The sequence below is a fragment of the Heloderma suspectum genome, chromosome 4 (assembly GCF_057233095.1).
Source record: "Heloderma suspectum isolate Gila_16-S chromosome 4, 16-S_ref, whole genome shotgun sequence".
Classification (NCBI taxonomy): domain Eukaryota; kingdom Metazoa; phylum Chordata; class Lepidosauria; order Squamata; family Helodermatidae; genus Heloderma; species Heloderma suspectum.
In genome coordinates, this window is record NC_139461.1 from 257,423,071 (window position 1) to 257,439,251 (window position 16,181).

At 47.1% G+C, this 16,181-nt stretch overlaps 1 protein-coding gene across 2 annotated transcripts in view; it reads right to left on the reverse strand.

The window, feature by feature from the left end:
• The window catches only part of INKA2 (inka box actin regulator 2), a 41,541-nt gene extending 33,289 nt beyond the window's left edge, over positions 1 to 8,252 (reverse strand). Inside the window, exon 1 of one of the 2 annotated variants that reach the window (XR_014789930.1) lies at positions 8,003 to 8,252. Coding sequence is in view for 1 of the 2 variants with exons in the window: in XM_084848352.1 (XP_084704478.1) it covers positions 8,003 to 8,053 (51 nt within the window). In the remaining variant the exon portion in view is untranslated. The remainder of the gene's footprint in view (positions 1 to 8,002) is intronic. The other variant, XM_084848352.1, reaches the window with a different exon arrangement.
• Positions 8,253 to 16,181: the final 7,929 nt, after the last annotated feature.

Here is a 16,181-nt window from a genome sequence, read left to right on the forward strand (position 1 = left end):
ATGGGTGCTTCCCACCAATTCTATCCTGCAAGTGCTTCACCCAACCTAACCTTTGTGGTAAATGCAGATTTGGAAACACACATCTGCTAAGATAATAGGTAGTTTCACCCTTCATAGAAGTTACTGAAATTATGAAACTGCTAAGCACTTTCATCTCCCTTTGACTTCTATCTTCTTTACTGGTGCTCAGCACTTCTGGAAGTCAGGGCACTTTTTAGAAACCAACATATAAAATCTGTGGACTCACATCAGGCATCTACATTTAAGAATATGGGTTAGAGCAAATGTTTTTAGTCTTCTCTCAGTCACTTTACAGTTCATTGAAGACGACACATCAATGACAGCTGGATGCACCAAGGCTATATATAGGGTGACCCGCTTTGTTCAGTTTCTTTAGAATCCCTTATCAGGCACAATGTAAACACACTGGCGAGCTTCAGTTCTCTTGGCTGCAATCCTATGCACACTTATTTGGGGCGTAAGTCTCATCGAACTCAGTGGAACTTACTTCTGAGTAAAAATGCATAGGCTTGAGCTGCACATTAGATGGCAAAAAGCCGCGGTGTTTACAGTGTAAACACCACGGGGGGAAAAAACTCTTTAAATTGGTACAACTGCACGGTTTCTGTAACACATCTTGCTGTGTACCTCTAAGAGGCAATTCTGGCAAGACCTACAGATCACGACTAAAACTGTGAGAATGTCAGCTTTCTATTTAGAAAAGCAAATTTCTACCCATCAACATGATTGCAGAAGACATTGTGAAAGCATGGCGACAGTGTGATATGTCTAACAAATCAGATGATACATTAAATAAAAATGTGTATTCTTTCAATATAAATTTAATCTCATGCTGGCAAGTATAAAGCAACTGGGAGCCCCTCTCCCCTTCACATTATTTCATGCTTAGATGCATGCAGTGGGCTTGATCCTTGTCCTACATATATTGTATGGAATACAGAATCCTTGTCCCTCCTCCTGAGTCTCTTTAAGGCAACAGCGACCATTGGCTGTCTATACTGGCTGTTGGCATCAGCAACAATTCACAAACCATTTACTTTAAGGCAGTTTTACAAAAATTAATTGCACTGCACTAGAGTAAGTGGGCTACAGCCTATAACTCATTAACAGCTCCGGTAGCAATTTATTCTCATGCTATTAGGTCTTTACAATGTCAATATGCAAGAGTACTCTTGAACTCGTGAGCCAGGGTCTGGAGGCTGTTTGGGGTGGATGACGGTGAACAAGCTGAAACTTAATCAAGACAGCATGGCAGTACTGTGGGCTGGGAAACCAACTACTCTGGACGGAGGTTTACAACTGGTCTTGGATGGGGCTGCACTCCCCCTAAAAGATCAAGGGCGTAGTCTGGAAGTCCTCCTGGACTCTGCGCTAACTGGGGAAGCCCAGGTGGCTGCAGTGTTGAGGAGTGTGTTTTACCAGCTTATCTATCCCTATCTATGCCCTATCTGGAGAGGATGGATCTTGCTTTAGTTATCTATGCTCTAGTGATGTCCAGGCTAGACTACTGCAATGTGCTGTACATGGGGCTGCCTTTAAAGATGGTCCAGAAACTCCAGCTGAGTGTTGGTGGGAGTGAGACGATTTGATCATATAACACTTATACTGTGCCAACTGCACTGGTTACTGGTGTGTTTCTGAACCCAATTTAAAGTGCTGGCTTTAACCTTTAAAGGCTTAAACGGTTTGGGACCAAATTACTTGAAGGACTGCCTTTACCCTTATCAGCTTGCCTGCACTTTAAGATCAGCAAGACCAGTTAGCTGGGCGACTACATGAAATGGCCTTTTCCACAGTGGCCCCACACCTCTGGAATAAACTGCCATCAGTGATCTGCCAGGGCCCATTTTTGCAGGCTTTTAGGAAGGCCATGAAAACATACTTTACTCTAGTGTTCCCCTGATTATGCTTTAGCAGCCTGTGTTGTGGCTGCAGTGGTCCGCTGAAAGTTTTGTTTTATGCTGGTGTTTGTTGTTTTTAGGAATATTTGCTGCTGTTGCTGTTTTTATTGTGTTTTTACCATTTTAAATGCCGCATTGGTTTTTCTTACATGTTTTATTGTTGTACGCTGTCTTGGGAGGGCTCAAGCCCTGAAAGGAGGCCAAGAAATATTTTAAATAAATAAACACATATTCAGTAGTGTTTTATTTGGCTGACATGAATAGGGTTAGTCCCAGTGCTAGCTATCGGTCCATAAAAAGTTGCATCCATACTTTAAATTTCATAAGCTCCTTCACCTATGCAGCATGTTGTAAGACTTGTTTGTAATACAGTGTAAGGTTTGTTTCACTGAGGCTGGTATTTTGTAATTAGGTATAACTATGGGATTATTTTATGGCCTGCAAGTCTTTCAAGTATTTTGGCTGTTTGTTTTAGGAGTGTGTGCATTTTGCATTATTTATGCTTTGGGATGGCTATTATCTACCATGAGCCAAATACATAGTGAAGTTTGAAAATCTAAATAAATAAAATATAAACAGTTCTGAGACTCTACCTAAAGTTCATACATTTTGAGAAATCCTGATTTCAGTGTCTGTTTAAGGTTGCAGTCCTATACTGAAAATACACCAGCTGAGGGGCCATAGGGTTTCTTGGAAGCCCTGCTGTGCTGGGGAAACACAAGATACTCCACCATCACAAAAAAAATACACCATCAGAACACCCCAGATAGATACTAAAGCACTTGGGCAAAACAACTAAAATGGGCAGAGTAGTACAGCAGGGCTGAGGAACGTGTTTTGGGTGGGTGGGGGCAGATGACCCCCATCCCACCATGGGCCAAATGACATCAGTGGGCGGGGCCATGTCCCCTGACATCATTCTGTTCCCGCCCTAAGCACTGGCTGGAACTGCTCCAGCCAGCACTACAGTCAGGGCCCGGCTTTGCTGTGCATGGGCTTTCCCAGCACATAGCGAAGCCAGGAGCCAACTAAGGCACTGGCTAGGTGAACAGTCTTCCAGTGGGTACCTCCACTGGGGCAGCTTTGCGGGCCCCACATCTTCCCCCACTGCGGAGGACACAGGGTAGATGAAGCTAGTGGGGAGAGGAATCCCCCATTATCTCTGATCACTGATTGGAGATAACACCAGGGATTCCCCTTCCCCACTAGCCCTCAGGGGGTGTGGCTTTGGAGAGAGGGAGGAGCCTAACCCAAGGCCCCATAGACCAGATGGGCCAGCCTGGTGGGCCAAATTGGCCTGTGGGCCCACGGTTCCCCATCCCTGTTGTAGAGCACACTTATACTTTCTATATACCCACATGGATATGAACACACTTGTACCCCTTCAATCCACAGCCATGCCCCCACTGTCAGGACAACTTTACACAAGCCTCAGACGCAACATGAAGAATCTTCCTTTCACTGACTTCAAGTCTTTGATTGTGCCACATTTTGTGGTTCCTCTGTGGCCCGGGACTGATAGCTTGGGATCGCTTTCTCCCAGAATAATACGATCTGGGTTCAGCTAACCTCAAGATGGGACTTTGAGGGAGGCAGATATGGAGCTGGATGGGCTCAGAAGCCATGGCCCCTCCACTCCTGGACTCAGGCACCCTCAGGTTGGGATGGGTGCTGCTGCCAGGCTGTATGAGGTAGTGAACTGGGGTGAGGAGAAAGGGATGAGAAAGAGGAGGGATGGGGTTGAGGACGTGGCAGGGACAAGGAATGGGGCAATGAATCCTTCTGGGATGCTACTCAGGAGAGTCATCATATCGTGTGGACTGGTCAAAGGGATGGTTGGCCCATGCAAGGTTTGTGCTATTGGTCCATGCAGCACTCCTCTTGATTGACTCAGGCTTGCCTGTATGTGTGTGTGGTCCCCACCTTTTCTAGTGTGGGTTATGCCCTGGATTTGAAACTGGGACTCCCTGCATATACAACATGAGCCACCTAGCTAGGGCTCCTTCTGCAACCTATGTTCCCCTGGCATCTATAATGGATCCTATAGATGGAGGATGGAGGCAGAAGACAAATGCCCCATGCTGAGATCAATATGTCACTCTGGCTAAGTGGTTAAGGAACGGCTCTGTAGAGTTTACACTGCAGGTTCAAGTCCCAGGAGATGGTTCTCTTTTGCCCTGACAGTACTGTTTTTCTACCAGGCGCTGAAAAGGTGAATGGGGCTATGTTTGTCCCCTCCACCTGGTGGGCCCAAGCTCCCATCTCGTGCTATCCAACCCCATGCCCTATGGAGTGAGCCCCGTGGGCGGGGGGTTGCTGCTGTCAACCTGTGTCCTGGCTACTCCCCTTGGCTACTTGTGCCTTTTCTTATGTGGGTGAGTCTTGATCCCTTGTCCCTGGGGGGGGGGAGGGGGGGGCTGTGTGTACTCTCTGCAAGTGTCCTGTCCAGGGAGCCCTGCGGGCGGGGCGTTGTGTGCCTTCTCCTTATTCCCCTTTATGTGCGTTGTCTTAATAAAACAGTGGTTGTGAAGAACCAAAGAGGATTCAGACCCCTGCCTGGAAGGGGCTGTGTGCCTGAGGACCGGCTGAAGCCAGGTCATTACTGGTGTGCCAGTGGGGCTCACACAGCGAGGTTACAGTGGGATCGTTTTTTGTGCTGCATGTGTGGTGATGCAAGTTTGCATGTGCTGTGGAAATGCACACATCATTGCTAGTTCGCTGGGTGCCTTTGTGTGTGAGTGGCATACAGGTGTTGCCACCTGCACAGTCCCTGACCAGTGGGCTGTGGTGGGGTTTCCAGGGATGCTGTGGGTGGATGTCCGTTGTTTTCATACCACGTCTGCACTTTCTGGTTGCATGTTTTTCCTGCCTGGGCTGTGCGCACATTGGATATAGTGGCCATTCTGCCAGCGAAATGGCAGTGTATCTCCAGTCTCAGAGTAATGTGAATAGAGCAGCCTTTCCCACCTAATGCCCTCCAGTTGACTGGGGGAGTATGGGAGTTGTAGTCCAACAGATCAGGAGGGCACCAGGTCGGGGAAGGCTGCAGTGTGAAGTACTGCAATCCTATCTATCAGGATCGCACATGGTCAGCACGTGGCTGTCGCAGCTCCACCACCGTTGAATTCTGCAGGGCATCAGTGGCAGGACTGCGGCCCATTGGGTGGGGCAAAAATGGTCCCTGGGCCTGCCGAGGTTGCCCACCCTTGCTATACATGCTTACTTGGGAGCAAGTCCCATTCAACTCAATGAGGATCATATCTGAGAAAACATGATAGGATTGGGTTGTTAATGAGACTACAGCTTTTTTGCACGCTTGCACAAAAGCACCAATGCAGTGTGTGTGTGCATGTATGACATGCGAGTACTATTGCTGCTTTAAAGAGGGCTACTTTTAGGTCCCAGTTATGATTCAATCCTTGGCAGATCAGTCTTTGGACACTGGAGCACATGATGAATTCCAGTTTCGGCTGGCCCTGTTTGGATTTTGTTCTGTGGTGATAGTCATCTTTTGGATGTAAAGAAGCCTTTTGTATTCCAAAGCTCTTCCTACCATTTTGACTCTCACATGACCTTTTCAAGAAAACAGACAACCTGCAGTTGTTATTATTTATTCACATGTGACTAAACTTCTCTTCCTTGCCTTCTTCTTTTCTGACCCTTTTGGGCTCTTTACTGAACAGTTCAAATGTTTTATTTAAAGGCACCCTGGTTCTTCATTACTAATCCATTAGAACAAAAACTAGGGCATCAGAAAGACGCATCTGCTGGTGGGCAAGTCCAGGCATGTCACAACAAGCAACACTTGTGTCTGAACAGCGGTGTGGGGAGAACCGATAGAATGATAATGTTCCGAGCTAATAAGACATTTGTCTGCCTCTGCCCAAAGGGACATGGGCTTCCAGGGGAGTGGAAGTAACAAGTGGGATCCTCTTCTACTTTTAGGCGGTACAGTCTAGTAACTGAGGGATTATATCTGGATCTGGGAGGTATGAACTTAACCTCCAGCTCACCCCTCTATCTTAATGGGTTGTTTTTGGTTATGACGAGTCTGTAGATCAGCCTTCCCCAAACTGGTGCCCCAGATGTATTGGACTGCAACTCTCATAATTCCCAGCAGCATGGCCAATAGGCATGCTGGCTGGGAATTATGGAAATTGCAGTGTAACGCATCTGGAGGGCACCAGGTTGGAGGGAGGTTGCTGTAGATGGTAATAAGCTGGTGGGTGATCTACCTCACAGGGATGTTGTGAAAGCACTTAGGAAAACGGTATTGTCAAACAAAGGGCACATCAGAAGGATTATAGAAATAACATGAGGGTTGCACTTCCAAATAAAACATGTAGGATTTTGCAAAGTAGTGTAGCTAAGCCCTTAAGGGGAAAGTCTGGGTGGAGAAAATTCTTGCTGACTGGCCTCACTCCAGCACCATAAATCTGTCTGAATGTGTATCGATGGAACAGGCAGTGACAAGAAAGGTAGGGAACTGGAAGTGATTGGGGAGAAGTCAGAATTACGCAAGGCATAATGGTGAATCTCCACTGGCAAGGTAGAAGGCAGTGTAGGTGGTAAACCCCACTGCAAAGCACATAATCACTTACACATCACCCTTTCATGGAATTTTACCAGGATTCCTGTTTTTCATTTCTAGTGTAATTCAGTACAGTATTTCAGAGTAAGCAGTGGAGGAATTTTCTGGTGAAGAAGCAATGCTGTCCAGTGCATAGTTTGGGAAACCTAGGTTCAAATCATGTGGACCATGGAGCCCTGGTTTCTGATCTGTAAAATGGGAACAGTAATAAAGGCCATCTCAGGTGGCTGGTGTGAAGGGTAATGAAATTTCAAATATGTGAGGCTCAAGGTCTACAGATGCAAATTTTGGGGTGAGCCTTAGCCCTTCTTTACAGGACACTGAAGAAGTGGTGTTTTGCTTCTTCCAGAACCGGGCCTTAAGTGGCTGTTTTGCATGAGAATGGAACTGCTTGAACGGGGCTATTAGCAAAATTGTAGAATAGGAAACCAAAAAAAGGAAGCTTATGAGAGACAGCTAATGGGAAAACATCCCTTGCGGCATGCATGCAACCCTCTCAAAAGTGCCTACAGAAGATTTGTAGGCACCCCTATAATTAAGCGAAGTGGCTGGCAAACAGAATGCCTGGAGAGATTATGCAGCCACATCTGTGCTCTGAAAAAGAAAAAGGGGGGGGGGAAGGATTCAGATCAGGGCTACTGGAGACGAAAAACGGCTGGGTTATAGGAAAGGGAGGATTGTAGATCTTCCTGACAATTCTGTGTCAGGAAGGGGGGGGGGAATGAAGTGAAGCTAGGCACGGTTAGGTTATGGGAGACTGGAGAGATTGTTGCTGTTTGTTTGTTAGACCCGAGTATTAAGTGCGCGAGAATGTGTAGAAGGAAGACCGTAACAGGTTGTGATGTGATGCCAGTTTATAATCCTAGACAGACTCTTTCAGGGCTCGTGACCGACTCTGTGTCCGAACCGATTACAAAGTTCACCACTTCCCTGTCACACTTGGACAAACAGAAGACAATTCCGTTACAGGAATAGCAAAGGGGTGGGCAATGGTGCCGGTTTCAGAGTTCCTTGCAAAAGCGGCTCAACTCCTTGGTGAGCCGGCAGTAAACGGCGCACCACACAAGGGGTTCAACAAATACTGATCAGCATCAACCGGATTTCAGCTTCCATGTCAGAGGGAACGCTGAGATGCGCAAATAGACTTCGGAAGCACTCAGTTTCAATGATGGATTTTGAAAGGGGAGGGGGCGGCCAAGAAAAGGACCAGGGAGTCTTGTCTTCCTTCCGATCCTCTCTCAGCCCAGACGGGGCACGACATATTCCCCAGCGGGGAAACTGGAGGCCACCCCGCTGCAAAGGAAGGCCACTGGGAGGTTTCGAACAAAGCCCGGGAAATAAGCTGGGCGAGACACGAGAATAATCGACACCCCCTAGCCAAGAAGTCGCAACCCGAGGCGAAGGAAAGTGAGGGGCGCGCGCGCAGCTTGCAACATTTCGATCAGCAATTCCTCGTATTATATCCCCTCTCCCCCCAGGCAGTTCTTACCAACTCCTGCTTCAGACGGCGTAGGTAATGATCCATGTTTTTCTTTTCCATCCTCACATCCAAGTCCACGCGGCAGCTCCCAAAGAATTCAGCCGCAACGGTTCTTCCCCTTCCACCATACAGGTCAAGAGAGGCAGGCTCCCTTCCTTCCCTGAGGTCTTTCTTGTTTGCTCTCCCGGCTGATCCAACGGGCCCCTTTAAAAGCCCATTTGTCACTTCAGCCCCGACCGACCGAGCGCGCGCGCTCTCTCTCTCCCTTCCCCCAAGAGAAGAGGGTTAAAAGTTTTCCCTCTTGTTCTGGAGAACACAGCAACAATGGCACCGACAAAAGCCAGAAAGCCCAGTCTTTTTAAAAAAATAAAAAATAATATATATATATATATATATATATATATATATATATATTTAAAGGTGAGGGAGGAAGTTCATCACACAGGCGCGCGCACAAATCTCCGGGCTTGCAGGGCAATCGCGCGGGGCCGTGCAAGCCCTTGCTGCGAGCGCTCTGCAAGACACCGCGAGCTGCAGACGGTCTGGCGCGTTTCTCTCTGGCGCGGCGCGCGGCTGTGGATTTTTGCAATGCAAACGCTGCAAAGAGGGTCCCGTCCCGTCCCTTTGCCAGCAGCAGCAAACTGGAGAGCGGCGGGAGGGATCCCGGCCCTCCGGGCAAGGCGGCAGGTCGAGATCGGCGCGGGTGATGCTTGGCAAGGCGGAGTCGCTCCAGCATGTGGCGGCGGAGGCGAGGCCTAGCGAGGAGAGACCGGGCAGCCCAGTTTACAGGGATTTCTTGACACCGATAGGGTGATCCCGCCCCAGGGGGTGGGTCTAGTAGTTTTCCAAGTCAGCGAGACGGCAGTCCCCCTTGGCTGGCTCGGGTGCAGTCGGTGTGTGTACGGTGGTGCGGAGCTACATTTCGAAGTGCAGCCGCTCATCGTGACAGTCCCGGTAGCCGCTACCTCCCGAACAGTCCACAATTGCAGGCAGCTGTGTTGATCTACATCAACAAACCAGTTCTTAGGAGCTTGAAAAGTGATATATCCTACCTCAGTCTGCTCTCCTCAAGGCTAAACATACTCAGTTCCTTCAGTCTTTCCTCGTAGGACCTAGTTTCTAGTCCCTTGATCATCTTTGTTGCCGTTCTCTGAACCCGTTCCAATTTATCTGAATCTTTCTTAAAGTATGGTGTCCAGAACTGGACACAGTATCTGAGGTGAGATCTGACCAGCGCAGAGTAGAGTGGAACTATCACTTCATGTGATTTAGAAACTATACTTCTACTGATGTGGCCTAAAATTGCATTTGCTTTTTTTGCAGCCACATCACACTGCTGACTCATATTCAGCTTGTGACTGACTGCAACTCCAAGATCCTTTTTATATCTACTATGCCAAGGCAGGTATCCCCCATCTTAAACTTGTGCATTTTATTTCTTTGTCCTAAATGGCAAACGTTGCACTTGTCTCTGTTGAATTTAATTTTGTTATTTTCTGGTCAGTTTTCTAAGCTATCAAGATAATTTTGAATGTTGTTTCTGACTCCTAAGGTATTAGACTACTAAGGTATCCCACCAATTTTGTGTCATCTGCAAATTTGGAGCGTCCCTCCCCGCCCCCACCTCTTGAACTCCTCTTCCTGTTGGGTTTTCTTGCCATGGAATTCTATTTAGCAGTGCTCTGAGTTTATTAAAATCCGCTTTTCTGTAGTCCAGCAGAGTCTATGAAGGTGTTCTGATTGTGCTTCATTGTCAGCAGATTCACCTGCTTCCTTGGCTGCTTCGAAAGTGTTGTTGAAAACGATATCATTTTGCATTTCTTGCAACTGCTTCCCAGCACGGTCAATAAATTTAGATGCTGCCTTGATATCCAGATCCTTCTGCTGCAGCAGGGATGTTACAGGTTTAAGATATCCCAGTACTTTTAGCATAATTTCAGTAAGAAAGGGAAAAGAAAGGCTACTGATCTGATTGAGCAATCCAATAGCTTCAGTTTTTAGATGACAAAATTTTTCACAAGGAGAAGAAGAACTAATTAATTTAAGTGTAGAAATAATGAATTCTTCATCCGAATGTATAACTGTAACTGAACCCAAGTGTCCAGTCCATCGTTGAACCAGCAGGTGTTTTAAAGAACTGCCCTTATAAATCTGAGCAACATGCCCTTCATATATGTGTGTGTGTTCACATAAGTCAAAATATTCCGTCATCTCAGCTATATCCTCGATTGCATGTACTATTAGGAATATGTGGACAGATTCCACAATAGCACTGCCCCCAAATAATAGAATCTGTACCTTTAAGAAGAAAATCAAAGACATTACTGTTGGTTTCTTGGAACTTCCGTAATAAATTTAATTATTTGTTTGTAAAAAATTAAGGGGGCAGAGAAAATTTGCAGGGCTGGCCCCCCTACCCCCCCATCTATTAACCTCCCTCTGAGCTTATCAGATTGCTGCTAAGCTCAGAGGGAACAGGAAATCCCCTCTGACATCAGCAGCCCTGCTAATAAAAAACTGCCTGTACTGCAAGCCCTTGTTTCACTACACTACTCTGTGGGCAGGTTTACACGTCGCACTAAGTCACCCTGAGAGTAAGCCACCATGGGTTGGTTGTTCACTTGCTAACCTGATAGACAACTGGGTGCGCTGTAGCTTGCACCTTTGCAACATAACTCGTTTCCTTGTTCCGTATGTTAGCACCTTTTCTGCAATTGGTCAGATGGGGTTACCAGCTCCTGAGGGAAACTCTCCCCCGATCAGATCGCCAAATGGAATTAATTTTCTGAGCCCTTATGAATGCAGTAACACATTCTCAACCTTAAAAAAAAAAATAATAATTCTGGGGCCCTGTGGTCTTGCAGGAGCACAAGACTGCCTGTCCACTATTTAGCCAAGCATACCAAATATCCTCCTCTTGTCAATGAGCTTGTCAATTTCATCCTCCACTTGGCAGTAGGGATGGCCGAGAAATCTGCCACGGATTCCAATGATTCTTTAGAATCCGGCCCCCTGGAGTCTGTGGTGGAACGGACTACTCCCCCCTGCCACCCCGTGAAGTTCTGTCGGGACGGATCCTACCTGCCGCCAGCTGTGTCCGGGTCCATCCTCTTCAGTCCGCAGCCATCCGCTGCTGGGCTACGGACGCAAATGGTGTCCGGCGTAGCGGGCACCATTTGCGTCCCTGCTTTTGCCGTGATAGGCAAATATATTTATGTAGCCTATCACGAAAAGAGCAGGGACGCAAATGGTATCTGCTATACTGGATGCCATTTGCATCCGCAGACCAGCAGTGGGCAGAAGTCCAGCTGCGGATGGGTCCGGCTGGCAGCTCCGCGTAGTCGCCACGGAGCAGGGCCGGCCAGGGAGGATTCCGGGGGGAGGGACGGATCACCTCCCCCCAGCGGACACCCTGAACTGGACCGGTGAGTGGGGTTCGTACACCCCTACTTGGTAGATAACTTTTTTTTAAAAGGCTGCTTCACATTCTACTGAAGTAAGAACACCCGCCCCTAAAGCTCCGTCTCTCCTGCAGCCGCTTTTTGCTCCCTGCCCCCTTCATGCTTGTCACTGGTCTCCATTGCTACCTGTTACATATACATATGGGCTACATAGCAGTGAACAGGATCGCTAAACATATGCAAATGTCATGACAAAGCAGTAAAACGGAGGGAGAAATTGCACAAATTTCAAGGCAGAGCAGTAAACCTAAGGGAAAAATGGCACAAATCTCATGGTAGAGCAGTAAAATGGAGGGGGAAATTACACCAATTTCCTGGCAGCAGACAGTCACTCCTGTGCTTTTGCATAGGGCCAGAAAAAAAAGAAGCAAACGTGTTTGTGACACTCTTCAGTGTCCTTTCTTCTCGACTTTTAGGCGCACGGAGTGGAAGTCACTGAGAAGGGATGAGGGAGTATTGTGGCAGCAAAAGCAAGATCCTGGGGAGCAGCAGCTGGCTCTCTGGCTATTCCCCACAAGCCACGATGAAGTTGTCCTGCCAGATTCAGACATCACGAAAAACCACCATGGGTGTGAACAACCCAACAACAAGCCATGGGTTCTCAGAGTGGCTTATTTGTGAAAAACTAGCCATCCTGCAGAAATGGTGCTGGGTTTGCACAACACAACAACCCAGCATGGCTGATGAGCCATGGTGGGTTGTCATGTTGTGCGAACCAGGTCTGCATGTGCACGTAGTTTTTCCATTGCCATTTTGGGGATCCCCATGGAACTGTGTTGTCTGCTTTACACATGCAGGGCCATCATTAGTTGAGGACTGCAGTCTGCATCAAGTGGTGACATGCATGTGTGAATGAGAGCCAGTTTTCAGAAACAGGGACAGCCTCATCATTGCATCTTCCAGCACTGCATAGCTGACAATAGGGACACTCTTGGGCAGCTTTCCCCTACCTAGAGCCCTCCAAATGTTTTAGACTGGGAATTGTAGTCCAAGACTTCTGGAAAGTACCAAGTTCGGGAAGGCTGCTCTTGGGTATATGAACCAGGGCTGGCCCTACCATTAGGCAGAGTGAGATTCTGGTTGTCTTGAAAAGGCAGGAAATTGTAAATTATTTATTGTTGTCTTTTTACAGCCAGGGATTGGGGGAAGTGCTTGTGGGATTTTCTGCTTCAGATGCCAAAATAACTTGCCTGGCTTTGGGTACTATGCACCTGGACTTGGGTGGGTGAGGGGCAACATTTGCTGCTCTGCCACAGGCAGCAAAATGTCTTGGCCCTAGTATGAACACACACACCCTACCCAGGATCACTGCTGGAGAAGCCCCTCTGCACCTTACTTTGGTGAAGGTTCTTCTCTGCCTGCTGTGCTGCATTCTTTCATGAGCTGCAAGATTCTGTTTGCGTGTGTGTATAATTTTATTATTTAAAGAGTAAAATAGTAAGTTTTTCATATTACAAGATTAAAGTTCCAGGATAAGACCAGTCCTTATAAAATATACTGTATATAACAACTTCAGTTTACAATAATTTAAGTAATTTTGAAATCACAGGGTGGCGGGGAGGCAAATGTAGAGAGACATTAACCTGGGTACTACTTATTGTTCCAGAAATGAATAAAAGGAGAACACTTCTCTATCAACTTCTTTGAGCGTGTTGTTAACTCCTTGTTAATTTCACTGACAGAGCCTTTTCCCATATTTGTATTATCAATTTATTAAAATTATGGAGAGGCCGCCTTTCATCATAAAAGATAACAAGGTGGTTTACAAGATAAAACTGATACAATAAGGGCGCAATCCTATCCAGATAGGTGGCCGCCTCTGAACTCGGAGGCGACTGCCTATCTAATGCAGGGCAGGAGAAGCACAGAGGGGATCGTTCCCTCTGCGCTTCTCCTGCCCTGGTTTTTCAGCTAGACAGCCAATAGCGGCTGTCTAGCCAATGGGAGGGCGGAGCGGGGGAGGAGGCTGCTGTACAACACATTGGATGTCGTACAGGCATTTCCTGCCTCCCCTCCCCAGAATGCCCCCAGACACACCTCTTTTCTACCGGTCCGCACTCCTCTTGAGAGTGGAGTGAGGCAGCAGGGAAGTGGGGGTAGGGCGGTTCTCTGGGAACTGACCTCGGCGCATGGGCTCTGAGGTCGGTTCCTGGAAAACCAGATATCCTATGGCTGTCTAGCCACTGTCTAGCAGCCATACGATTGCTCCCTCCAGCATACAACAAATAATTCAAGACTGGTACTTTGCTGAGAGATCAGCAATGTTTGCTCCTCCTCTCCTTGAATGGTGTCTGTTCCAGCTAGTTGTTATAAGACAGGGATCTCAATCCAGCCCACCTGGGGTTCCATTCTTGTCTTCCTGGGTTCCCCAGATGGCCATGCTTCCTATCCCCCACTCAGTGATGGATTGGTGGTTTCCTGACTTTTGTGCAGTTTTCCCCCTATTCTAAAATGCTGTAATGCCTTTCCTAAGGGTTAGTTACTGGTAGTAATTGCTTTCAGCTAAAATATGCTGGTATTTGGGGTATTCTGTCCCTTTGCATTTGACCCCACCACTTTCGTCTTTGGACCTGCGCACCACTGGAATGCGGCCCCCGAGAGCTTCTGTGAAATGGGATTCAGCCCTTGGACTGAAAGAGGTTCAACACCTGTGTTATAAGAACTTTTAAACTAGGAACTAGTGCCCGAGCTGAGTTTTTTTCTTTTCCCTATCAATCCTCTAGTTTTTGTGTTGTGTCTTTTAAGATTGTATGCCTGAGTACAGAGACTGTCTTATTACTGATCTTTCTAAGCTTCTCTGGGAGCCTTTTTGACTCAAGAGTAGCATAAACGTGCTTGAAATTAACAAACAAAAAGCATAACTGCTAAAGTTCTGTCTTCTGTGGCACTAGAAATAAGGGATATCCCATGCTGAACTTGGTGGCCAGTGTCATATTTGCTATTGTGAAATCCGCTGAGACTCAGAACTGGGCCCTGAGTTATTTCATGGCTACCTTCCATCAGTTATTAGCAGGACTGTATGTACTGTACACCAATCTCCCCCAACACCCTTTGTGCCAAAGAAACCCAAAATCCGTGATGAGTGCAAATTAAGCAAATTGACATAAGTTTGTTTATTTTTGCTTTGGATTATTTTTTCCTTTTTTGCTTCCAAGTGGTTTACAAAGTACCTGATTGTGAAGATCAGAGAATGAAAGAGGACTGTAGGAGCAGCGGTCTTGGAATAGTAGCTGTGGAAGAGGAACAAAGGCAAAGGTGGCCATGGGAGCTCTGCCTAGCCTCTCTTATATGTCTGAGATTTCACAACATGCTGCCCTTACGTTCTCGAGCTTTGTTGTAATTGTAGGGATGTACGAAAGTCACTTACCTTTTCGACGGGGAGATTTGCTCCGCACCTCCCCCTGAAATCTTAATCCGGCTGGCTCCGCTCTGCGGAGATTCCACGGAGCCGCCGGCCAGGGCTGCCCGCAGCCGGACATCCAGCCGCTGGGCAGCCTTCTGGAAAACAACAACAACAGCATACACAAATGGCGGAGGCTACATTTGCGTTCCCTTTTTTCCGCTGTTTTAGCCTATGTAAATATTTACGCAAGCTATTACGGCGAAAAAAAGGGGAACGCAAATAGAGCCCACTACACTATTTGTGTTCCCCTTTTTTTCGCCATAATAGCTTACGTAAATATTTACATAGGCTAAAACAGCAAAAAAAAGGGAACGCAAATGGCGGCTGCCGTAGCCGCCGTCATTTGCATACGCTGTTTTTTTTTTTTTTTTTAAGCTTGCTGTGATAGGCTACATAAGTATTTACGTAGCCTATCACAGCAGCCTGGCTGGATGGAAATGGCGGCTGCTATAGTGGCCGCCATTTGAGTCCGCAGCAGCCAGCCGAGAGACCAGCTGCCACCGCCGCCGGAGCCGCTGCCGCTGGAACATCCACCCCAGGTAAGCTTCGTCCCGGGGGGGATTCCGCAGGGGGGCGGGGGGTGGGAGGCCGTTCCGCCATGGGTTTCGGGGCGGCTGAATACCAGTGCATTCGGCCTCACTGAAATCCATGGCGGAATTCTCCGCCATCCCTATGTTATTGTGAAATAGAAATCCGTGTGTTTAAAAGTTGAATGGGTTCACGCATACATGTCTCTTCAAGTGATAAGACGTATCAGATCATGCATCTGATCAGTTGGACTTTAGCTTACAAAAATTTATGCCACAAAATTTATTTTATTTTATTTAAAATTATTTTGAGGCTGCTTTTAAGGGTAGAACCTTCTCAATGTGGCATACAAGATAAAAATCATACAATAAAAATCCATAAAATAGAGATTACCAATATAAATAAATAAAAACAGAAATTACCATTAAAACCAGCAGCCCAGTCATTACGGGAAGGCTAGCAAAAACAGGTGGAGCCTTCAGAGTTTTCCTGAAGACCTGCAAAGAAGGGTGAAGCCCTGTTGGGTGGTTAGCCTTCAAGGTGCCACAAAACTCTTCCTTGCTTGTGCTGCGACAGACTAGCACTGCCACTGCCCGGAAATTGCTCAACAACTTTTGTTAACTTGCTAAGGGCACAATCCTATGCATGTTTAGACATAAAAAAGTCTTCCAACTCCCAGGAGTTGTGGGGCTTTTTTCTATCTAAACATACATAGGATTGTGCCCTAAATGTATGAACTGAACCCTGTTTGAGGTGATGTCAGACAATCATTTGAAAGTTCTGATCCGCATTGTTT